This window comes from Molothrus aeneus, chromosome 16 (genome assembly GCF_037042795.1).
Source record: "Molothrus aeneus isolate 106 chromosome 16, BPBGC_Maene_1.0, whole genome shotgun sequence".
Taxonomy (NCBI): Eukaryota; Metazoa; Chordata; class Aves; order Passeriformes; family Icteridae; genus Molothrus; species Molothrus aeneus.
This window is the reverse complement of record NC_089661.1, coordinates 1,066,222-1,088,838: the sequence shown is the minus strand read 5'-3', so window position 1 is coordinate 1,088,838 and position 22,617 is coordinate 1,066,222. Positions and strand designations below refer to the sequence as shown.

The 22,617-nt window shown below is 55.5% G+C and overlaps 1 protein-coding gene across 2 annotated transcripts in view; it reads right to left on the bottom strand.

Annotated features, from left to right (window-relative positions):
* Positions 1 to 538: 538 nt before the first annotated feature.
* Positions 539 to 22,617, bottom strand: part of ABCA3 (ATP binding cassette subfamily A member 3) — a 31,919-nt gene continuing 9,840 nt past the window's right edge. For both annotated transcript variants that reach the window (XM_066560542.1, XM_066560541.1), the window contains 26 exons: positions 21,110 to 21,369; positions 20,329 to 20,445; positions 19,690 to 19,810; positions 18,690 to 18,863; positions 17,901 to 18,082; positions 16,624 to 16,770; positions 16,168 to 16,297; positions 15,277 to 15,431; positions 14,378 to 14,533; positions 13,883 to 14,093; positions 13,449 to 13,599; positions 12,397 to 12,495; positions 12,044 to 12,236; positions 10,904 to 11,207; positions 10,141 to 10,414; positions 9,044 to 9,248; positions 8,362 to 8,581; positions 7,962 to 8,120; positions 7,307 to 7,479; positions 6,895 to 7,029; positions 6,576 to 6,770; positions 5,435 to 5,622; positions 5,099 to 5,269; positions 4,521 to 4,708; positions 4,341 to 4,414; positions 539 to 3,045 (listed from right to left, as the gene is read on the bottom strand). In XM_066560542.1, coding sequence (XP_066416639.1) covers positions 2,914 to 3,045; positions 4,341 to 4,414; positions 4,521 to 4,708; positions 5,099 to 5,269; positions 5,435 to 5,622; positions 6,576 to 6,770; positions 6,895 to 7,029; positions 7,307 to 7,479; positions 7,962 to 8,120; positions 8,362 to 8,581; positions 9,044 to 9,248; positions 10,141 to 10,414; positions 10,904 to 11,207; positions 12,044 to 12,236; positions 12,397 to 12,495; positions 13,449 to 13,599; positions 13,883 to 14,093; positions 14,378 to 14,533; positions 15,277 to 15,431; positions 16,168 to 16,297; positions 16,624 to 16,770; positions 17,901 to 18,082; positions 18,690 to 18,863; positions 19,690 to 19,810; positions 20,329 to 20,445; positions 21,110 to 21,369 — 4,514 coding nt within the window. In that variant the 3' untranslated portion in view covers positions 539 to 2,913. The remainder of the gene's footprint in view (positions 3,046 to 4,340; positions 4,415 to 4,520; positions 4,709 to 5,098; positions 5,270 to 5,434; positions 5,623 to 6,575; positions 6,771 to 6,894; positions 7,030 to 7,306; positions 7,480 to 7,961; positions 8,121 to 8,361; positions 8,582 to 9,043; positions 9,249 to 10,140; positions 10,415 to 10,903; positions 11,208 to 12,043; positions 12,237 to 12,396; positions 12,496 to 13,448; positions 13,600 to 13,882; positions 14,094 to 14,377; positions 14,534 to 15,276; positions 15,432 to 16,167; positions 16,298 to 16,623; positions 16,771 to 17,900; positions 18,083 to 18,689; positions 18,864 to 19,689; positions 19,811 to 20,328; positions 20,446 to 21,109; positions 21,370 to 22,617) is intronic.

Here is a 22,617-nt window from a genome sequence, read left to right as displayed (position 1 = left end):
CTCAGTGGGAACCTGGCTCCTGTGGATTCAAGGGCTTGGAGCTCCTCTTCCTTGCAGCTGCATCCTTGCCCCAATGCTGCTGCATCTCCCGGGGCTCAGCCAGGGGCTGGTGCTGTCTTAGGTGATGTTTGGGATTGGGGGGCGTATGGGAATCTGCAAGGGGGGCTGAGCACCCTGGCTGTGCTCCAGAGCTGCGCTGCAGCATGGAGGTGGGCAAAGCTGCAGGAATGGGAATGCCAGGGCCAGCTGCCCACTGCCATGGAGGCCAAAAGGCTCAAGGTCTCCCCCTCACCTGTGGTTGTTTGGGTAAGCTGAGAGAGGAGAGTTGTGGCTACCTGAAGTAAAAAGAATGGAGACCCCAACTTCTGCTTCTACAAAAAAAATCCTCAGCTGATGGGCTTTTCAAGCCAAACTGAGCCCTTCTAGTTCTGGTTTGTAGGACACTCCTCTCCCCCATGTCCTTCTCCCCAAGCAGAGAGCAGGAGGCCGGCACAGGCTGAATAGAGTCTGAATCGAAAGGAGGCCAGGAAACACCCACTGGAAAAAAAAATCATCTTTATTATTCCTATGATGGGAGCAACAACCACACTGCAGCCAGGGGGGAGTAGAAGCTGGCCAGGAGCTGCATTGCTTCTCCCACCTGGGAGGCCAGAGCAGTGCCAGCAGCAGCTGTGCCCCTGGCACCTGCCCATGGAGCACTCCTGGTCCTGCTCCCACCCCCAGGCTGGCACACCTGGCACTGGGGCTGTGACTGAAATCAGGAGCAGCACCATGCACAGCCCACAGTGCCTGCCTCGCTGCCAGGCAGGGTGTTACAGCCCCTGGGACAGGGAAATGCTACTTCCATAACACCTCCTTCATTGAGGCCAGGGTGGCCCCAGAGTGATGGAGGGCTGGGGCCAGGGGATGTCATCCCTGCCGTGGACACTCCCCCCAGCTCTGCCATGGCATCATGGGCAGGGTGGGGGTTAAGCTGCCTCTGTGTCCCCAGCCAGCACCAAGCCTTGCAGGGGGCACCAGAGCCAACAGGACATGGACAGTTACTGCTGTGCTCAGGGCACTGCCAGCCCACCCTCCCAGCAAAAAGCATCCCCCCTTTTTTCTTCCCTCCCTGGCAAAGTCCCTGCTGCTGGGATTCCCCCCTGCATGGTCCCTGACAGTGGCTGGCTCTGCTGCCCACCAGGATGCTCCCAGGGTGCAATCCCTCCATGCCAGCAACTCCAAAGGACTCCAAGGGGTCTAAGCAGGCCATTCACCTGCTGGCTGCTGACTAATAAAAGCACACATCTTTAAGATCCAGGGAACTTCTTAGTAACATGATGCACCATTGTTCTGAACAACAACATTAGGCAAAGGAAAGAAATGGAACAGGAATAAATGAGTCAGTCACGAGGAAAAAATGAAAACCCAACCCAAAAATATAACCCAACCCCTGACAATGCAATCACTGGGAGGGAATCAGCCCCCCTTGCCATAAATATTAATTATGTGCAATTGTGTGTAGTACTATAGTGCAAATAGCTCTGCATTGATCATGGGGCAGCTGCCCCAGGTGACACAGGGACTAGTTAAGGACAGACAAGAATCAACACAGATTTCCAACAAACAAAAAAAACCCCAACCCAGTCACTGGGAAACTCCAAAAAGGAGTTGCCTCCTCCAACTGGGCCCAGGCAAGGCTGGGCAATGCTGGTGCCCAGCAGCATGGCCCAGGCAAGGCTGGGCAATGCTGGTGCCCAGCAGCATCCTGGAGCCAGGCAGGGGCAGGACAGGGCCTTTGCTCCCTGTCTGCTGCTGGCACAGCCTGGTCAGGGGCAGAGGGGATGAGGAGGAGGATGCAGGACAGATATGGTCAGGTTGGAGCTGTGTGGGGTGTAAAGAGGTGAGCTCAGCAGGACACGGGCACAGCGAGGGCATCGCTGGCTTCAAGCTGGTCCTGTGGCTGCACTGCACAGTGTGGGGCAGTGCTGCTGGCAGAACCCCTGCATGGGCACAACACTGAGGCCAGCAGCATCCCTGGGCACCCTGTGACACTTCATACCCATCCTACAGAGCACAGCCAAGACCCTGCAGCACCTCTCCCTCAACCCACAGCATCCCCAGGGACCTTGTGGCACCTCTAACCCGTCCCTGCAGTGTCCCTGGGCACCCCTCACTGCCTCCAGCTCTGGCTCCCAGCCGTGCCCATCACGTGCTGTTCTGAGGCCGAGCTCTGGCATTGCTCCATTGCTACCTCTCACCCAGTGCCAGCTCCTGGCACCACAGCTCCCCCTGCACAGCTGGGGCCAGAGCCAGCTCCTCGAGCCAGGCTTGGCAAGCAGGCAGGAGGAGACAGTTTTCCCTAGCGCTTAAAGGAGACAGAGCCTCCTCTTTCCATGCCAGGCAGGTGCCAGACAGGAGTTGAGCTGTACCCCCCTGGCTGGACACAAAGTGCTCCCAGGGGCAATCCCAGCACATCCTGCTGCCCCAAGGACGGTTTGGATCTGAGCTATGTGACAGGCTCCTGCTAAACCACGAGCAACCACCAAACAACACAGGGACATGCGGGTGAGGAGCGCGGGGTGCGTCCCGCTGGGTGTGAGCCACGGGCAGGGAAGGGGGAGCAGAGGGGATCCTCCTCTGCCATCCCAAGTCCAATGCCCCTCTCCACCCATGCAGGCTCTCCCAGATTTTTGGGTGGATGTTTTTGCTGTATGGATGAAGAAGGCTGGAGAGTGGCAGTGTCACATGCGCACACACACGCACACCCACGCACACCCGTGCTGGCAGCCGCAGGAGCGCTGCCATCCCCTCACCCCTTGCTGGGAAGGTTTACATTGATACAGTATTTAAGACACGCCGATATATAAATTACTGTCTCTATATATACTATGTATAGGCTGAGGGCCAGTCCGTGACGGGGCATCAGGGAGCTCATTTCCCTCTGTCCTCTGTGTAGTGCTGGAAGCGAGTGAAGCTCATGAAGACCTGCTCCAGGGAGATCTGGCTCACCGAGTAGTCCTCCAAGCGATACTTCTCTTTGGCTTTCTCCAGGGCCCCAAAGACCTGCAAGGGAGGGCAGGGACAGGAGGCAGCGTGACTGGGTGTGGGGGCACTCCCAGGACCACAGGGGGAGCCCCAGGCTGTGACAGGGAGCACCCACTGTGACAGGGAACCTCCTGGCTGTGGCAGGGAAAGCAGAGAAAGCTTTTTTCTCCAGGGAGACCCAGGAAAATGACACCTTCCCTGGCAGGAGAGTGGGGGGAAGCCAGGAGTATCTGACACCATTTAAAAACATATGCTATGAATATGATTGTTTTACACATTTATATGTGTAAATGCATACATATATACATATATACAAATACATACATATATATACATGTATATATGTATTTATATATATTCACACACATATCTGGGTTTGAATCCCTGCCCAAGGCTTCTGCTAACACATATATAAAAAATCTTATTATATAATATAGAAATAACACTCAGGATACTATATACACTGTACATAACTATCTGTATCTAGCATACACATCATTTTTATATTGAGCTACATATGATATACATATATTTATATACTATTTATATATATATATTTATAAACTCACTCTCTAGTTTTTATATAATCCTATACATAGTTTTAATATAATCTGTATACTATGTACTCTCTCTATATATACTCTATAGACTATACTACATACTTGATAGAGAGTATATAGAGTATATAATCTTATAGAGTATTACCTGTACCATATACCCTATTGAGTAGATATTATATATTGTATAAATACAATATACAGTATATGATATACACTACATCCAGTGCATGTAATATACAGATATATATATATACTTAGATACTGCATATGAAAACTATCTATATACTATGAATATCTCTATATTCATAGTATATAGAGATATTCATAGTATATAGATAGTTTATTCATAGTATAGAGATATTCACATGTATTCACATATAGATAATGTACATGTAGACAATATATAGAGAGAGCTATCACTAGGTATACTCTATACCTAACTCTGTATATGTATGCAGAGGGTTACATACTGTGTCTGTACTGTGGGGTTTTATTGGTGTCCCTGGGCTAGGACCCCTCAAGATCAGTGGCTGGGGAAAGCCACTGCCCACAGCCCCAGTGGGAGCACACTGAAGCACTGCCAGGGGGTTCCTGGGGCTGAGGGCAGGAGCAGGGAGCTGTCAGCACGGGGAAGTTTTGCCCACCCATCCCAGGTTTCCACAGCGTAATGCAGCGTGGGGAGGATGCACCACCAAAAGCAAAGCACCAAGAACACAGAAAGGGGCAGGAAAAGGGTTCCCAGTGCCCCCTTACCTGTGCCCAGCTGAGGTTCTTGTTGGTCAAGTGGTAATGCACCATGCCCTGGTGCTCATGCTTCAGGACACTGCCTGGAGAATCGAGCAGGGAGAGGCTCTGTGTTAGGGAAGGTGCTGCAGTTCACACCCAGCACCCTGCCCCTGCTCCAGGGGCAACCACTCCAGCAGCTCACGGTACCTGGGAAAGTCTTCTCCACGAAGGCCTTGAAGGCCTGCAGCTCACCCTCTTCCTCGCTCCGGGTTTTGGCCAGCAAGGTGTATCCACTACCAAACTTGCTTTTGAGGTGCTGGGGGCTGCCCAGGCACTTGAACTGCCCATTCACCATGATGGCCAATCGTGTGCACAGTGCCTCGCACTCCTCCATGCTGCAGGAAGGAGACAACTCATTCAGAGAATCCCAGGATGGTTTGGGCTGGAAGGAACCTTAAAGCTCATCTCATTTCACCCCCTGCCATGGACAGGGACACCTTCCACTAGAACAGGCTGCTCCAAGCCCAGTCCAGCATGCCCCAGAGATGGGGCAGCCACAGCTTCTCTGGGCATGTAAGCACCAGACACAAGCAGAAGCTTCTGGGAAGCGGGTGGAGGTGTGTTCCCTTCTCTCTGGACTCTTTGAGGAGAGAGATTTGGGTAGAGCCGCCACTGGCTGCAGGCAGTGTATACCCACCCACGAGGCCCTGGAAGTGTGTCCCATCCCTTGGATCCCACCACTCTCCCTGATCTCTTATGCCAAGCCCTGCCCAGCCAGGTGTCACCTGTGGGAGGTGAAGATGATGGATTTGCCACACTCCCGTGTCCGTGTCACTGCGTCCCAGAGCAAGCGCCGGGCCACAGGGTCCATGCCAGTGGAGGGCTCATCCAGGAAGATCACAGGGGGGCCACCAATGAGAGCAATGCCAGCACTCAGCTTCCGCTTGTTCCCACCGCTGCAGAGGAATCACAGAACCATTAAGGTTGGAAACGACCTGCGAGATCACCAAGTTCAACCTTCAGCTGAAAACGGGAGCGAGGAACGGGGACAGAGCCCCAGTAGGAGCACAGGGAGCACCAGGCCAGAGGAGGGACAGCGGTTTGGCCAGGCCTGCTCTCACCTGTAGGTCCTGACGAGTTTGTCGGCGTGCGGCTCCAGGAGCAGCCCCCGCAGCATGTTCTCCACGCAGCTGCCGATGTAGCGCTCGGGGATGCCGCGCAGCCGCGCGTACATGCTCAGCGTCTCGCGGCCCGTCATGTGCTCCAGCAGGGCATCGAACTGCGGGCAGTACCCGATCCGCTGCTGCACCTGCGGCCCAGAGCAGCGCACGGCAATCAGCCCACGGGCAGGGCTCCGAGCCAGGAGTGCCTGGGCACCCACGGGCCTTGCTGCTCCTCCCTGAGGTTTTGCTCAGAGTGATGGGAACTGAGCCGCAGCTCTGAAACCGTGGGGGGAATGAGAGGGAAATGCCCCCTGGAGCAGCTGGGCTGACAGGGACGGACAGATGTGTCTCTGGACAGCAGCTGGGTGGGCTCACAATGCCTCTGCCAAGCTGGTTCCTCACTGTGAGGGACCATTTTGGGGTGCCCAGGCTCTCAGAAGAAGGAAAGTGCTGGAGGGCTGGTACCTCCCCCGTGTCATGCTCACTTCCAGAGACAAGAGCATGAGAGAAGGCAGTTTCAGGGAAGGAAGCAATATGGGGCATGCTCTCAAGGAATGTTCTTCATGTCTGACCTTGTCTGAGATCCCAATTCGCTTAAGACTTGGACTTGATGGTCCTTGTGGGTCCCTTCCAAATCAGAGTATTCTGTGAAATCTGGGACAGTGGTAGAGGAAGGACTGGACCGAAAGCCTAACCCCTGCTCATCTCTTCCTCTTCCAAAGGAAGTGGGCAATTACCAGCAAGGACACCCCTAGCAGAGGTCTGGAAAGGTTTGATACACTCATTTTAGAGACCATCCTCCAATATTTTCCACATTTCCAGCTATGGAGGTAAAACCCTTTGATGAAGGGTTTGCTACCCTCAGCAGGTTTGGTCTCCATTTGTATCACATCTGTAATCCCAGCAGAGAGGAAACTGCTTCCACATGGCCAGATAATGGAGAGCTGAGCCAGCCAAGGACACAATGTCCCTGGAATATTTATTGTCCCTGCCTCTGGAACTGCAACCACATCCTCTTGGAGGCACTTGCAAGGTGGCTCAGCCCAGGCAAACACAGGATGGTCTACAACACCACCCTCACCCCCGCAGCCTTGGGTACCTTCTTGATGTTGGCCAGAATGCTGTGGCCATCCACAAAGGCGTCCCCCGATGTGATGCTCTCGTCACCTGTCAGCATCTTGAAGGTGGTGGTTTTGCCCGCTCCGTTGAAGCCAAGGAGACCAAAGCATTCCCCTTTGCTGACGGCCAAGGAGATCCTGTCCACTGCCAGCAGGGACTCCCGGCTGTCATAGACCTGGAGGAGCCACACAAGGGCCACATGTCACTGCCCGATGGCACAGCAAGGCGGGCGGTGGCTCTGCCACCCCGAGAGGACACGGCTCAGATGGCATCAGGATCCTCAGGCCACCTTGCCTCACCTTGGTCAGTTCCTTGATGACCAGAGGGCTGCTGAGAGACGACAGCAGTTCTGGTGGTGACTCCAAAACCTTCTTCCTCTCATCTGCCACGTCCCTGTCCTCTGGCAGCACAGACACCCTGTTCAGCAGGGCCACCTGAACACAGGGGGAAGACACACTCTGTGTCACCTGGCTGCTGGGGGATGAATGGGCTCCTCCAGTGTCCCCAACCCTGGCAGGATCCATCCCTTCCATCAGCTGCCTCTGGAGATGTCTCACTCTGCCAATCCATACACTTAACAGGACTGGCTCCTCCAAGCTCCAGGGATGCTCCCTGGGAAGATGATTTAGGTGATGAGGGCGTGTCTCCTGCTCACAGGGACTCCTGGGCTGGGCCTGGAGGGCACAGCTCCCTCCCACGTGCTTCACTCACCCATTTCCGCCGCCTGCAGATGCCACAGACCAGAGTTCTCAGTCTCCAGAGGAGGTTTGTCTCAATGAGGAAGAGGAGGAAGAGGAAGGAGAAACCCTGGATGGCCAAGGAGGTCAGGTACCGCCCAATCCCAGGGGTCTCCCAGGAAAAGTAGTTCATCTGATAACTGATATCTGAGGAAAGATGGAACAAAATTGATCCTCCAGGATCAATCCACACTTTGGGGAGGGGCAGATAAACTCCAGAGAAAGCTGTGAGCCCAAAACTTTGCCAGGCTTATCTTCATCCCACACTGGCTCCCTGCCCACAGCTCTTTCCAATGCTTCCCACAGGAGGATTTGGGTCTCGAGGGGATCTGGCACAAGACACCCAGTGGAGGCAGGAAGAGGACACCAATCTTGGGATTGGGATTTCTTTACTCATCTCTGAAACTTCCCCTAGACACATTTTTCCTCCAAATCACGAGTAAGGTGATCCAGTTAAGGAATTTTCTCCTATGTATGTCCTAATATGCTGCCCAGTTTTTGCTCTAAAATGGTACCTGCAGCTACTGCCCAGGCAGAGGCCCCAGGACACTGCCCAGTTCCACCATCCACCCCACACAACCCCCCAGTGATGCTGGGGGGGCTGGCCAGGTGAGGATGTAGAGACTCACTGAAGGCCTTGCAGATGAAGATGGCTTCAACAGAGGAGGTGCAGAACTGAATGAACTCATAGTTCTGGTAGAAGTCACTGATGCACTGGCCCAAGCAGTAATTGGGTAAGATGAGAAAAACTTTATCCAGGGTTTTGGAGAGGTCCACCAAGCCCAGCTCTGAAAGAGAACAGGTGGATCAATGAATTAGAGACTGCTGGTTTGGGAGAAAAAACCCTGATACCTGAAAGACCCTGAAGTTTAGAGAGAAACCAAACATATTTTGTCACATTTAATGAGTTAGAATTGACTGTTGTAGTGTTTTATGGCTATTGTGGGACCAGCCCTGGGGTCAGAGAGCCCCCCTGGGGGCTGGACCTTGTTGGTGATGGCTGGGCAGGTAGAGAGGGCAGTGACCCACCTGGGATGCTCATGATGGTGACGGCGAGGAAGGTGGCGGTGCCGGAGAGGATGTTGAAGATGGTCAGACGGGTGTAGGCCGTGGCTGCCACCGAGAAGAAGAAGCTGAGGAGGTACATGAGGGGGATGATGGCCCAGCCATAAAGGAGGAAGATCAGCATCACGTCAACGAGGTGGCTGTCTTGGGTGAAGGCTTGCACATTGAAGGCTTGGAATATCACCTGGGGCACAGCAATGTGGGGAGAAGGCACATTTGGCTTGACCTCAGGCGATGTCTCCTTGTCCCAGTGGCCCAGGGTAACATCAGCACTGCACTGACCCAGACAGCCCCTCATGGATGGGTCCTACCAGCAGCCCATGGCTGTCCCCAGGGGAGGCCCTTTCCGCAGACTGGGATGCAGAAGAGATCTGGGGAATTCCTCTCCAAGATCTCATGGATTTAACATTTTCTAGTCCCAACAGCAAAGAGGGAGGACAGAGGATACTGTCAGAGGACACTGCCCCAGCTGGTTGGCCATGGTCCAGCTCCCAGCAGGACCAAGGGACAGCTTTCTAGTGGGTCCTTTCTACAGAGACATTACCAGTGGCCTTGTCCTTCCCCCTGCACCCATGCACATCCCAGAGGAGCAGCGCCCAGCACTCCCACCAACGGGGAGGGCATTGGGGTGCCAGGGGTGACTCACCAACATCAGAGCACAAGGGATGAGGAAGTTGATGATGTCCCAGAGCAGGGCAGAAAGCCAGAAGTTGACCACGTACACGCCACTGACGAACTGGACGTGCTTGGCCTTGATGGCGCGTTCGCTGACCAGCAGCAGCGCGAAGGTGCTGGCGAGAGAGGCCATCCCATACAGCAGGTTGATAGCAATGGCAAAACCAGTCTGGCCTCTGTGGGGACAGGGGGACACGTTAGGGCAGGGACACCTCAGCAAACCAGTGCTGAGGCTGCACAGGGACAGCAGAGAATCTCAGAATAGTCTCAGTTAGACGGGACCCACAGGGATCATCCAGCCCAGCTCCTGGCCCTGCACAGACACCCCAACAATCCCGCCCTGTGCACCCCTGAAAGTGTTGTCCAAATGCTCCTGGAGCTCTGGCAGCCTTGAGACCAGGACCATTCCCTGGGGAGCCTGGTCAGTGCCCCAACACCCTCTGGGAGAAGAACCTTTTCTTGATTTCCAGACTAACCCTCCCCTGACACAGCTTCAGCCGTTCCTTCAGGTCCTGTCTTTGGTCACAGAGAGCAGAGATCAGCACCTGTCCTCTGCTGCCACTCTTGAGAAAGCTGTGGCCAGCACACCCACACTGGGCTTCTTGAAGAGGCTACACTTGGCCAACATGCTGAAGAAACACTCAAGGGTGACAATCATCCCCCAGGCATAGCCCACCCTGCACACCACAAAAGTTCACGCTGCCTTGGTGAGGTCTCAGACATGGCCCTCTGGTCTAGGTGAGGTTCAGAGGCCATGGATGTGGGGTTTTGTGAAGAGCATGGCCACATGGCCTCCACTACTACGAGCACCCAGGAAAAATAACCGCAGCCAGTATCTCAAGGGGACAGCCAACCTCTGAGATGTGCATGGGGTGACGTGGCTGCCAGGCTCAGCAGGGAAGTCATCTCCACAGATTTGCCCTCCTGACTTCCTGAGTGCAATCACAGCTACATTTGGGTCTGAGAAGCTCCAGCCTGGCTTCTTCACTGACTCCAGCACAACCAAGCCAACCTGCACCCATGGGAGCCCTAGCAGGAAAGTGAGCCCTGTGCCATCACCACACGTACTCCATGAGCTGGTCCTTGGCCTTCTCGGTGATGTTGCGGGGCTGGGGGTAGTTGGTGACGGTGATGGAGGCGTTGGGGCCTGCTAGCACTCTGAGGATGGCGCTGTCAGCCAGCATGAGGGCGGTGGCTGGGGAGTGGTAGGCCTGGTTGTTGAAGAGCGCCGTGACCAGCGTGCGGTTCCCCATGGCCTCGAAGGAGGCGGCTGCAATGTAGTGCTCGTTGAAGGCTCCTCCTTCCTCAGAGGCTCGGGAGATGAGGTACTCCTCCAGCCCACCTGCCAAACACCACCGCTGTTACGGGTGGGCTCCATCACACCACAGCTAACTGAGGCCAACTGGAAAAGACCCCAAGCAGACTCAGCCCTGGTGGCCCACCCTAGTCCTCATCACAGATACACAGATCCACAGAATCTCCTGAGTTGGAAAAGACCCACAAGGATCATCGACTCCAACTTCTGGCCCTGCATAGGACACCCCAACAATGCCACCATGTGCCTGAGAGCATTATCAAAGTTCCTTGAGCTCTGGGAGCACTGGGGCCGTGACCATTCCCTGGGGAGCCTGTTCTAGTGGCCACAAACATGGGGTTGTGGAGAAGACAGCTCTGCTCAGATGAGGAGAGGTCCTGCCAATGACACGACACTCCCACGCAGGAAAGAAAAGCATCAGATATGGCACAGCTGGGACGTAAACCACCCACACCAGTGGCCCCTGGACACCCCACCAGGCACCACCTCCTCCAGGGGTGCTCCCTGAGCCCTCACCCAGCACCTCCAGTGGCGACTGATGCTGGGCATCCAGCAGCTCCGTGTACTGCTCCGCCAGCCTCTGCGGCAGCTGCGCGGTGCCCGACACCGAGAAAGGTACGATGGTCTGGCCGTAGGGCTCCAGTGTCAGCTGCAGCTGGGACGAGTCCCGTGGGCCTGGGAAGGTCTTGGCCACGATGAGGGCAAAGGCAGTGAAGATCAGAGGCACGAGGAACTGCGCCGCCACCATCTTCCAGTTGCGCCAGCTGTACATGGCCCGCTTCATGAACATGGCATAGAACTGCTGGCAGCACAGGTAGAACTGCGAGGGGAGAGGCCGGGTCACGGTGAGCCCTGCCAGCTGGGGACACGTCACCGCATGCAGCTGATGTGGAAGATGACCCCAAACCACCGCCATCCTTTATGCACCTGCCAGCCTGCAGCAGTCTGCTCTCCAGCTAAGCCTATAAAGGGATTAGCAGGGCAGCTGCCCAGCTCCAGCTCATCCAGCTCCGTGGCTTCTGAACGCGTCACAGTCACTTTGAGATCTCAGGTGCTAGAAGCAGCTTTAGCCATGACCTTTACCTTCCTCCACCTCCCAGCAGCTGAGGCTCCCAAACAGGATTACTGCAGGGCAGGTGTTGGCCAGAGCAACCGGGTGAGCATCTGCAAGTGCCCCACCCAGCCCCTGCAAACACCTTCTGTGCTTTTCAAACCCAGCAACATCCTCCTCCCCCTCTGCCTTTGAGACGTGCCCTTGAGAAGACAAGGGACATTGATCACAGGCGCTGAGGCAGCGGGGCATGAAGGGCTGCCAGGGAACTGGAACACGAGCCTAGTGAGGGAAGGAAGATGGATTTTCTCATCTTCCTTCTGGAAAACCCCAACAATAGAACAACGGCAGGTGGAAAACCACATTAGATCACCTTGAAGAGCAACTTGGATCCCAAGATTAATATGAAGAGTAACCCTACTAACCCAAAAAATCATTTGTCCTAACAATGCAGATTCCAACGTGAACTTTCAATTTGATTGTGGTTCCAGACCACATGCAACAAGAGCAACTGTGGGGGAAGCTCCACCTGGTAACCCTACTTCAAGCCCCTCCCTTCACCCATCGTCTCCCCGTTCCTGCTGCACCGACCCCCCAGCACTCACCCCGGTGTTGAGCTTGATGCTGGAGCAGTCCTCAGTAATGAGCGCCCCGCTGTCATCCGTCATGTCTGTCATGCCACTCAGGCTGCTGGAGTCATCCATGGCCCAGTCGTTGGAGCGTCTCTCGTGCTGGTACTGCAGAGCAGGCAGCTGGATGGCCTGGATATCCATGCTGGAGTCCACGAGCTTCCCAACCCTGTGCCAGGAGGGAAAGCAGGTGATGAAACAGATCCAGGCAAGATACAGCTGTTCTGAGCTGGGGAAGCCAAAGCCAAGAGACCAAAGCCAACAAGTGCCCCGGAGGGCTGTGCTGGCCATCACCAAAGCACATGGGCACTGGTCACCCCTCCACCTACCTGAGGAACACCTCCTCCATGGTGGTGACCGAGGCGCCGTAGCTGGCGATGCCCAGCTCCTCCCGCCTCTGCTCCAGCTCTGTGAACAGGGCCTCAAACCTGAGCAGAGAAGGGAGACATTAGACGCTGACACTCGTGGGAGGGGACACTCAGGGGTAAAGACCCTCTGGGCATCAGTCCTGCAGCTGGCTGGAGTCTTGCATCCAACCCCAGGGTGACCTGTGGCACTGAGCACACCCCTGTCCCCCAGGGCAGACTTTGGGCTCCACTGGCTGTTCTTGCCTCAGCTATCACAGAATCATGGAAATACAAAAGGGTTTGAGTTTGGAATGGACCTTACTGACCATCTCATTCCAGCCCCTGCCATGGGATGGGACACCTTCCACTATCCCAGGCTGCTCCAAACCCCATCCACTTGGGCCTTGGGCACTCCCAGGGATGCAGGGGCAGCCACAGCTGCTCTGGGCACCCTGTGCCAGGGCCTGCCCACCCTCACAGGAAACAATTCCTTCCCAATATCCCATCCATCCCTGCCCTCTGGCACTGGGAAGCCATTCCCCCTTGCCCTGTCCCTCCATCCCTTGTATCCCTTGTCCCCAGTCCCTCTCCAGCTCTCCTGGAGCCCCTTTAGGCCCTGGCAGGGGCTCTGAGATATCCCTGGAGCCTTCTCTTCTCCAGGTGAGCACCCCCAGCTCTCCCAGCCTGGCTCCAGTGCTTGGAGCATCTCTGTGGCCTCCCTGGACTTGTTCCAGGAGCTCCACATCCTCCTGCTGGTGCCTCCAGACTGGGAGGGAGCACTGCAGGAGGGGTCTCACAAGAACAGAGCAGAAGGAGACAATCAGCTCCCCTGATCTCCTGGGTCTATAGATCTGATTTCAGAGCCAGAACATCCTGCCTTGTGTGTGCCACCCTCAGCACTACAGGAGGAACTGAATCCCATTTTCCATGACCAGTGCTGATGCAGGGAGCAGCTCCCCTTTCCAGCAAGCCTGTGAGAGTGTGTGAAGAGAAGGGACCCCGCAGGGAGGGGCAGCAGAGGACAATGCCATTACCTGTGGGTGCTCTCCTTGGGCAGGATGAAGGACAGCTCTGCCCCAGCGTTGCTCTCCATGGTGGCGTTGGGCACGTACTGGCAGATGAGGCGGGAGATCTCTCCCAGGTTGCAGTAGGGCTCCTTCACCATCACCATGTGATATCCAGCCCCTGGGGGGAGCCATGAGAGAAGGGAGAGGAAGGTCAATCCCAGGCCAGCCCAGCCTGGGCAGGGGGCTGGGACAGAGAGGGATGCACAGGCACCGCTCTGTACCGGACACGGACACCATGCAAGAGCAAATGTGGAGATGGGCCCCAGGAGAGGCTGAAGAGCAGGATGGGGAGCACCAGCCATCAGGCAAGGAGCAATGGATCCCCTCCCTGCTCTCTCTACCCCTCCTGCTCCTCTCTGGCCAGGAGAGGACACGGAGCACAGCCTGCTCTGCCCCCATACCGTATTTGCGCTTGAGGAAGAGCGAGGAGCCGCAGCACTGCAGCTCGCCCTTGGCCATGATGGCTATGCGGTCCCCCAGCAGGTCTGCCTCGTCCATGAAGTGAGTGGTCAGCAGGATGGTTCTGTTGCTCCTCTGCTGCTGCAGAAGATCCCACGTGGCTCTGCGGGAGGCTGGGTCCATCCCTGATGTCGGCTCATCCAGCATCACCACCTGCACTCAGGAGATGGGAGCAGGTCAGAAAGGGCTGGGGGAGGCCCAGCAGCACAGGAGGGGACAACCTCAGGGCCCAGGAGAAACCTCGGCCTCACAGCAATGATCTTGGGCTACCAGACAGCAGAGTCTCAGGGCATGACCCTCAGAGTGGGGGTGCTCCTGCCTGCTCCCCGCTGTCCCTGCTTCTCCCACTGGCTCACTGCAGATGAGGAACAGCCTCAGAGCCACCCCAAGGAGCTGCACTGGCCCCAGGTGCGAGGGGGCCCAGCAAAGGCACCTGCCTTGGAGTCCCCGATGAGGGCGATGCCGATGGACAGCTTGCGCTTCATGCCCCCGGAGAGAGCCTTGCTCAGGGAGTGCCGCTTGTCCTCCAGGCAGAGGATCCTCAGGATGTGGTTGATCTCCTCAGGACACTTGGAGGCTGGGTATCCCTTCAGCTGCCAGGCAGGGGAAGGGAGGAGTGAGCCCACCTGCAGGGCTGCCAAACCCCACCACACTCCCTGCTCCACACTCAGACAGGAAAGTGGGGAAGCAGAGCTGGACTCCTGCGCACCCCTGCAGGAGCTGGCACAGCTGGCAGGGGTGGTTCCATGGAGTTCTGCTGTCTGAGACCCTCCACTCCTGCACCAGCCTGCAGATGAGGTGGGAAGAGGATGCAAGGGCTGTTCTGCTTATCATGGAATCATGGAATAGTTTGGGTTGGAAGAGTCCTTTAAGATCATTTAGGCCAACTGCCCTGCCTTGGGCAGGGACACCTTCCACTATCCCAGGCTGCTCCAGCCCCATCCAACCTGGCCTTGGACACATTCAGGGATCCAGGGGCAGCCACAGCTTCTGTGGGTAACCTGTGCCAAGGCCTCATCACCCTCACAGGGAAGAATTTCTTCTGTATATCCCATTTAACCCTGCCTTCTCTCAGTGTGAAACCATTCCCCATTGTCATTCCAGGCCTTTGTCCAAAATCCCTCTCCTGGAACCCCTGTAGTCACTGCAAGATGCTCCAAGGTCACCCTGGAGCCTTCTCTTTGCCAGGTGAACACCCCCAGCCTGGCTCCGGAGCAGAGGTGTTCCACCCTCTGACCATTTTTGGACCCACGTGATATATCTCACCACACTTCCCCACCTCCAGGAGCCCAGGCACCTCCCCAAGGGCTGTCCCCCTGCTCAGTGCCAGGCTCACCCCTGCATAGAAGTGGAGGTGCTCTTCCACTGTCATGTTGTCGAAGAGGACGTCGTGCTGGGGGCACAGCCCCAGGCTGCGGCGGATCAGCACCATGTCCTGGGAGATCTCGTAGCCGTTGATGTAGGCCTGCCCGCCCGTCGGGGAGTGCAGACCTGTGGGGAGCTCAGGGTGACCCCAGTGGCAAAGAGACAGTGGAAATGTGGAGGGTCCTGATGAGCATCCCCCCCCCCCCCGCCGCCAGCTTTCTGCCAAAAACCAGAGCAGGTCTGTCTCGTGCTCAGGCTGGGGGACAGCAGCTTCCTCTGCTGCAGGATGGGCTGCAGGGCACCCACAGGTGGGAACTGGCCACCAGTGCAGAAAGGAGAGGAACAGGCAGGTCAAACACGGTTCTGAGCCATGCAGAGAGCCAGGCAGGGCCAGGGCAGAGTTCCAGGAAGGTCCCATGAGTCCCCTGAGTTGCCAGGAGCATCTCAGAGCAATAGAGAACAGAAGAGGAATATCAAAGGTCATTGTGTCCCTTGTGCCAAAATAGGTATCCTGGAGCCCAGCAGATCAAGAATGACAAACACCAGTTCCACCTTATCTGTGTTACCATGGCAAAGCCTACAGAGAGCCATCCTGGACAGCACATCCAGTCTCTTCTCACAGCTCTCCAGCACAAAACCTTGCTGCCATTTCACCCACTGGCTGATCCCACTCTTGTGGAGGGCTGAGCAGGGACCCTCCATGCTCCTTTATCCCCCTCTCACTACCCTGGCACTCCTAGCCAATGGCCCAGGAAACTAAAGGTGCTCCAAGGAGATCAAAAACCCCTCCCCGCCCTCAGAGACAAGGTCTGGCTCTTGTTCGAGGGTAAAGCCATCAGTTCCTGCAGCAGGAGACTCCTACCTGTGAGCATGGACAGAGTGGTGGTCTTCCCAGCACCATTGTGTCCCAACAGGACAGTGATCTGCCCCTCATACATGTTCACTGTCAAGTCCTTCACTGCCTCTTTTGTCTTGTTTCCCACTTTGAAGACCTGTGGAGATCAAGTCCATGAGTTGGTGCTGCACTTCAGGCAAGTGCCTCAGCTCCACCCAGCAGGCAAAGCCTGGGATGCTCACAGGGTGTTACCAGGAGACAACAGGTCTAATTCAGGTTAAATTCAGATGTCAACAAGTTAAATACAGATGTCACTGCACCTCTAAGTACGCAGCACTTCATCCCACCACAAAATGCAGCTGGGTCTGGGGAAGAGCCATACCCAGCCCCAGGGCAGCACAAGGATACAGAAGCTGTCTGCAGATAACAGATTTTACAAAACCAATATTATGGTGTGTTTGTGCCCTGCTGGGCAGTCAGTACCTTGGACAGGTGCTTTATTTTGATGCCTGACACGAGGTCAGCTGGCTCCTCCTCAATGTACTGACTCTTCAGGGCTTTCTCGGGGTCCTCCTCCTCCTCTTTCTCTTTCCCCACAACAGTCCTGGGCCGCCCACACCAGTACGAGGGCTGATGGAGGAAGGGAGAGACAGAAATCAGGCACAGGCAGAGCCCATCTCTTCATCCCAGCCTTGGTCACCCTCCTCCTCCCACAGACATCTCCCAAGGATCTCCCAGACTGCTCTCTTTGACCTGGGAATTACCAACCAGAACATCTTCAGCAGGCAGGGCTGACATGATGGAACAGCTCCTCCTGCCCTCCCCCATCTCTCCCTCACAGCAGGACTGCCTGTGCTTACACAGCAGCTCTTCCCCAAATTCCACTGAGAAGTAAAATCACTCAGGCAGAATCATCCTGCCCAGGAGAGCCCATGTATGACCACCCCCTCCAAAACACCTGAAAAACACTAAATACAGCCTGGGGTCCAGCTGCTGCAGTCACAGCCCCTTTTTTTTGACATGGCTCTCTAGGAATGAAACTAAGTGTTTGGGACCTTAAATCCTGGTGGGAATAACAATTCAATAACTCCTGGATGCAAAATCAGCTTTTGTCAATGGCTGCATCTCTGTTTCCCCAGTCTGACTGCAAGAGGGAGTGAGATGCTGGAGTGAAACCACTCTAGGATGACGAATTTGGAAGGGAGAAGGAAAAGCCTCTCTATCAAATAACAAAGGATCCATCTCCAGTATCCAAACAGAACATATTCTCCCTGCAGCCATGTAGCTGCAGTGCCCACTGCAGATGCAGCTGCTGAGGGTGATGCCAAGTGTTTGGCTTGGCAGAGCGAGGGTGGCTCAGCTGAGGGGTCACACCCACCCCTGGCACGTGGCAGCTGGCAGTGAGACACAGGTCACCCATGCCCGCCTGCATGGCAGTGCTCAGGGGTGTCAAATAGCTGGATCTGGTTCCTCCCACCTGGGGTTTCTCTCCAATGCATTTGCTTGGGCCTGGAGACATTTAAGAACACCCTGCATGCCAGAAGTGCTGGGAGAGAGCTCTAAAGCCAAGATGACCTTCATCCACAGTAAAAATCTACAGCTGCATCAGCCTTTAGTGAGGACATGCTGCAGGCCCTGTGAGTTTGGAGGCCAGATGGTGCCACCCTTGGCCATCTGTCTGGCCTACTACACGGCACAGAAGTGGTGACTGTCCCAAGTGATGCCCCTCCAGCCCAGGGAGGGGTGTAAGCAGTGCTCACCGTGAGGAAGAAGTACCAGGGCTGTGGCACACCGTACTCCCCAGGGAACACAGCCTCCACGTACCAGGCCACCACACCATACAGCACTGAGTCCAGGAGCAGCATCCCCAGCACCTGGGCCAAGGTGAAGTTGTCATCCACACTGATGGGCTTCATGAGGTCCCTCCACTGGATGCCAGTTCCTGCAAGGCACATGGGACACTGCTCCCTCTGCATCCCCAGGAGGACCATCTTCTCCAGAACTGGCAGAGAGCAGCCCCTCTGCCAGCTCACTGCTCCCTAACCAGGAGCCCCTGCACAGCTCTGTGATCCTCTACAGATGGAGGGAAAAGAGGCACTGACCCCTCAAGGCTCCCCACCCCACCATGCTCCTTCCATGGCATTCTCTGCCACTGCCTGGGAAGAAATGATTCCTTCTCCAGCATCACCCCTCCAATCACTGCAGCCACCGAGCTACTGCCACACCAAGTAAATGCATGGCTCTGCATGGAACCAACAACAGAGTCTTTTAAATTAAAGAATTTAAGGATATATATTGTGAAGGAGAAAATGCAATGGTTCTCATCCATTAGAACAGAATTCCTCTGGTAATTAAAGTGAGGATGGTCCTTTGCACAGCCCAGGGGCACAGGAACAAGTTCAGAGAGCCCTGGTATGAGAGCAATCAGCTCTAGTAAGAAGCAAATTGTTTTCTCCAATGTCTCTCCACCAAGCCAGTGCCACCCCACCACAAATGAGGCTGACAGGAAGGGGATGCTGCTCTCCCCAGGAACAGATGGCCCTGCTCACCTTTCCCTTCAAACATGCCGATGAGCTGCGCCCCCATGGCCATGGCCACGTTGGAGATGAGGCAGGATGCCAGCTTCTGGCTGTGGGACATCAGGTCATAGCGGGGCGAGATGAAGAAGTAGGGGATGTAGGAGAAGAAGTAGAGGAAGCCGCCAGCAGCAGCCGCAACGTTTGCTGCCGGCACAGGGAAAAGCAGGAGGGACAATGTCAGGGGATGCCACCCAGCACTGCTCACCAACTCCCCACCCAGGGACGTTCCAGATTTGTGCACTAAGCATGGTTATGTAGGGGCAGCACAAGGACACACACACATCCCAGCAAGGCAGGAGCCTGAACCCGACCCCAGCCCCATGGTGGGCAGCTGCAGAAGCCTCTGCCCATCCCAGAGCAGAATCTGGGGCCAAGCCAGCCAGATGAGGCCCTAAGACAGGAGCTTGTCATAGTACCAGGGAATGGTCTGGGTTGGAAGGGGCATTAAAGACCACCTTGTCCCACCCCCTGCCATGGGAAGGGACACCTTCCCCTATTCCAGGTTGCTCCAAACCCCATCCAACCTGGTCTTGAACAGTGCCAGGGATGGGGCAGCCACAGCTGCTCTGGGCACCCTGTGCCAGGGCCTCTCCACCCTCACAGGGAACAATTCCTTCCCAATATCCCATCCATCCCTGCCCTCTGGCACTGGGAAGCCATTCCCCCTTGCCCTGTCCCTCCATCCCTTGTCCCCAGTCCCTCTCCAGCTCTCCTGGAGCCCCTTTAGGCCCTGCAAGGGGCTCTGAGGTGTCCCTGGAGCCTTCTCTTCTCCAGGTGAGCACCCCCAGCTCTCCCAGCCTGGCTCCAGAGTAGAGGGGCTCCAGCCCTTGGACCTGCTCTGGTTTGGGAAGCAACGGTACCCACATCCCTTTCCACACACTGTGCAGAAAATGCAGCCAAAAATGGGAAGAAATGCCCCCTCACAAGTCCAAGTGTCAGTAACAAAAGGAGGCAGCTTAGGGGGACTCACCTCGTGAGAAGAAGGTGCTCACCATGAAGTTGAAGGAGATGGAGGAGATGGAGAAGATGGCGAGGAAGGTGAACACCAGGGTGGGGTCACTGTTGGTGAGCACTGCTCCCTGTTCGCTCACCTGCCAAGAAAATCTTGTGAAGCCCAGAGCTGCTGGAGCCAGCTGTGGCTTTAGCAGCACAGACCTGATGTTATCCAAGTGCTGGAGACAAACTCAGATGGGTGAGGACACCCAGAAACTCCCAGACCACTCCAGTGGGAGGAAATACAGACTGCCCTCGTGTGATTCAGGATCTAAGGGGCAGGGATACCCTGGCCAACATCCAGAGAGCCCCCTTCTGCTTGCCCTGGTGTGGGCACATGCAGAGGGGAGAGCTCAAGGAGCACCAGAGGCTGTGGGAGCAGGGTAGTCCTGCTCTGCATGCAGTGTCCCTGGAGCTCCAATCCCCACCTCCCTCTGGGGGGAGTGACCCTGCCATGAATGCAACTGTGGGGCAGCACTGCTCATTTCAGTCCGGGAAACCCAAACTCCAGTCTTTGGAGGAGCCCTGGGACACCAGGACAGTCCCATGGCAGAGTGGCCCTGTCATCCCTGTGCCTTGCCAGCACAGAGTTTGTGGCCTGGGGACAGACGCTCACCTTGACACAGAAGAGCACGGTGACGAAGAACACGGACACCAGGAGGAAGAGGAAGAACATGAGGAACCAGGCACTCCAGTGCAACCAGTTGCTGAGGCCCATCATGTGCATGTACTCCTGTGGGAGGTCACAGTGTCACCCACAGCTGCACCCACACTCCCTGGGCACAGCCAGGGCAAGGCACAGGTGGCTTCCTCTCATGGCACAAGCAAAGGTGGCAGCCCCAGGTACCAGCAGAGTGGTCCTGCACAGCCACCAGCATGGCGTGGTGTCCCCCACCTCCCCAAACAAGGGCTGCCACCATTGGAGGAGTTCCCAGAGAGCTGAGCTGAGCCCAAACCCAGAGCAGGGTGCCAGTGGTGCCACCAGGGCCACCCAGCACAGGGCAGGACAGCCAACGCCTGGGGAAAGCCAAACCCTGTTGCTGTAAGCACCTGGCTGAGCTCCAGCCGCCCCCACAGCACACGCAAAACGGGTCTCTACATGCAAAAGGCAAAAACTGACTTCAAACAGACTGAACTCTTGAATCCAAAAGCTCTGGAACCCAGACATGTTGCCTCTCTCCCAGCCCTGGAGAAACACCATCCCTGTGGTCCAGGACCCCGGGTTGCATGGCAAGGAGAGCAGGATTAGCAACATTCTTCCCTGGGGCTCGCTAATCCGGTGCCATCCCCCCCTCCTGTTCATTGGCTCTACACCCAGCAGGGATTTTGTTCCTAATTTAAAGACATCATCCATTGGGAAAAGCTGCAGAGGGAGGGGAGCACATCCCAGCTCTCACCTTCAGCTTCTTCTCCTTCTCGTGGACGACGGCGCGGACGATGTTGAGCGAGGTGTAGGTGAAGCTGAGCATGAGCAGCAGGGGCAGCTGGTTCTGGATGGCCAGGAGGAAGAGGTCATTGACGTAGGCTGGGAAGGGGAAGCGCTGCACCACCACGGTGATGTTCTCCAGCAGGCTGGCAGAGCTGGCACTGGCGTGGTACTGCATGATAGCCCTGTCCACCGCGTGCTGCACCGCCAGGAATCCCTCCCGGAGATAACCTGCACAGCAAGAACCACACCAGGAATAGACATGGGGCTGGGGTTTGGAGGGACAAACAGCCTTTGTGGGAAGGATTGCATGGGAAGAGGAACAGGGACTAAAACTGGAATGCAGAGGAAAAGCAATATAAGCATCACTGTGACACAGGGGGCTGGGGAAGGATTGATACCACAGCAAATTCACTGAACCACTGGTTTGGCTTGGAAGGGACCTTAAAGCTTATCTTGTTCTACATCCTGCCATGGGCAGGATAACCTTCCACTAGACCAAACCAGGATCTTGCATAACCATCATTTAGGAGGAGCTGCCAGGAAAACTCTGTTCATGGTTGCTGTCCGGCAGTATGGCTGTGACTTTGTAATGGGGAGATTCTCTGTCACCATCAACCACCACCAGTCACTGGGCTTGTGTTATTCCCCCGTTTCTTTGTAAACCAGAAGAATAAGCAATACTACACAGGTTGCAGTCAGAAGAAGTATATCCTGTGACTCACACATGTGGTGTAAACTTTTGTGCATTAGAAAACACTGCAAATATTTAAATTTCCCAACAGCATCTCCCAAGTGGGAAGGGACCCACAAGGATCCTGAGGCCAACTCCTGGCCCTGCACAGACACCCCAACAATCCCACCCTGGGCATCTCTGGCAGCGCTGTCCAAAGGCTCCTGGAGCTCTGGCAGCCTCGGGGCTGTGCCCATTCCCTGGGGAGCCTGGGCAGTGCCAGCACCCTCTGGGGGAAGAGTTTTTCCCTAATCTAAATCTCTCTTGACACAGCTTTAGACAACAAAATCAACTTAAAATAGTTTATTTTTAAGTGGAATTGCTGCCAAATGTTACCTGAACAGGAACTTAAATTCTCTTGCAAAACCCCAAATGAACATTTTGAAAGTCAGTGGGCTAAAATGACCCACAGAGAGAGAAGATAACAGTGGAATTATGAGACTGGGAACTTTGTTTGATATTAACTCATGTACTGAGCAAACACTCTGGGGCTCTGTTTTATTTACATACTGTGAGCAAAACCTGTTTGCCCACTTCCTCGCCCTCACTCTCCCTGGACACTGCAATAGAATACAGAGGGAGAAATCCCACTGAGGGAAATATTCCCTCTGCCACCACAGGAGGAGTTCCCAAAAATCCAGTCCTAAGCCAGCAGCAGCTCCAACAATGTCCCTGCTGGCTCATGCTCTGCCAGTGGTTTGGCTGCCCTTAAAAACCGCAAACCATAGAACTGCTCTATTTACTTC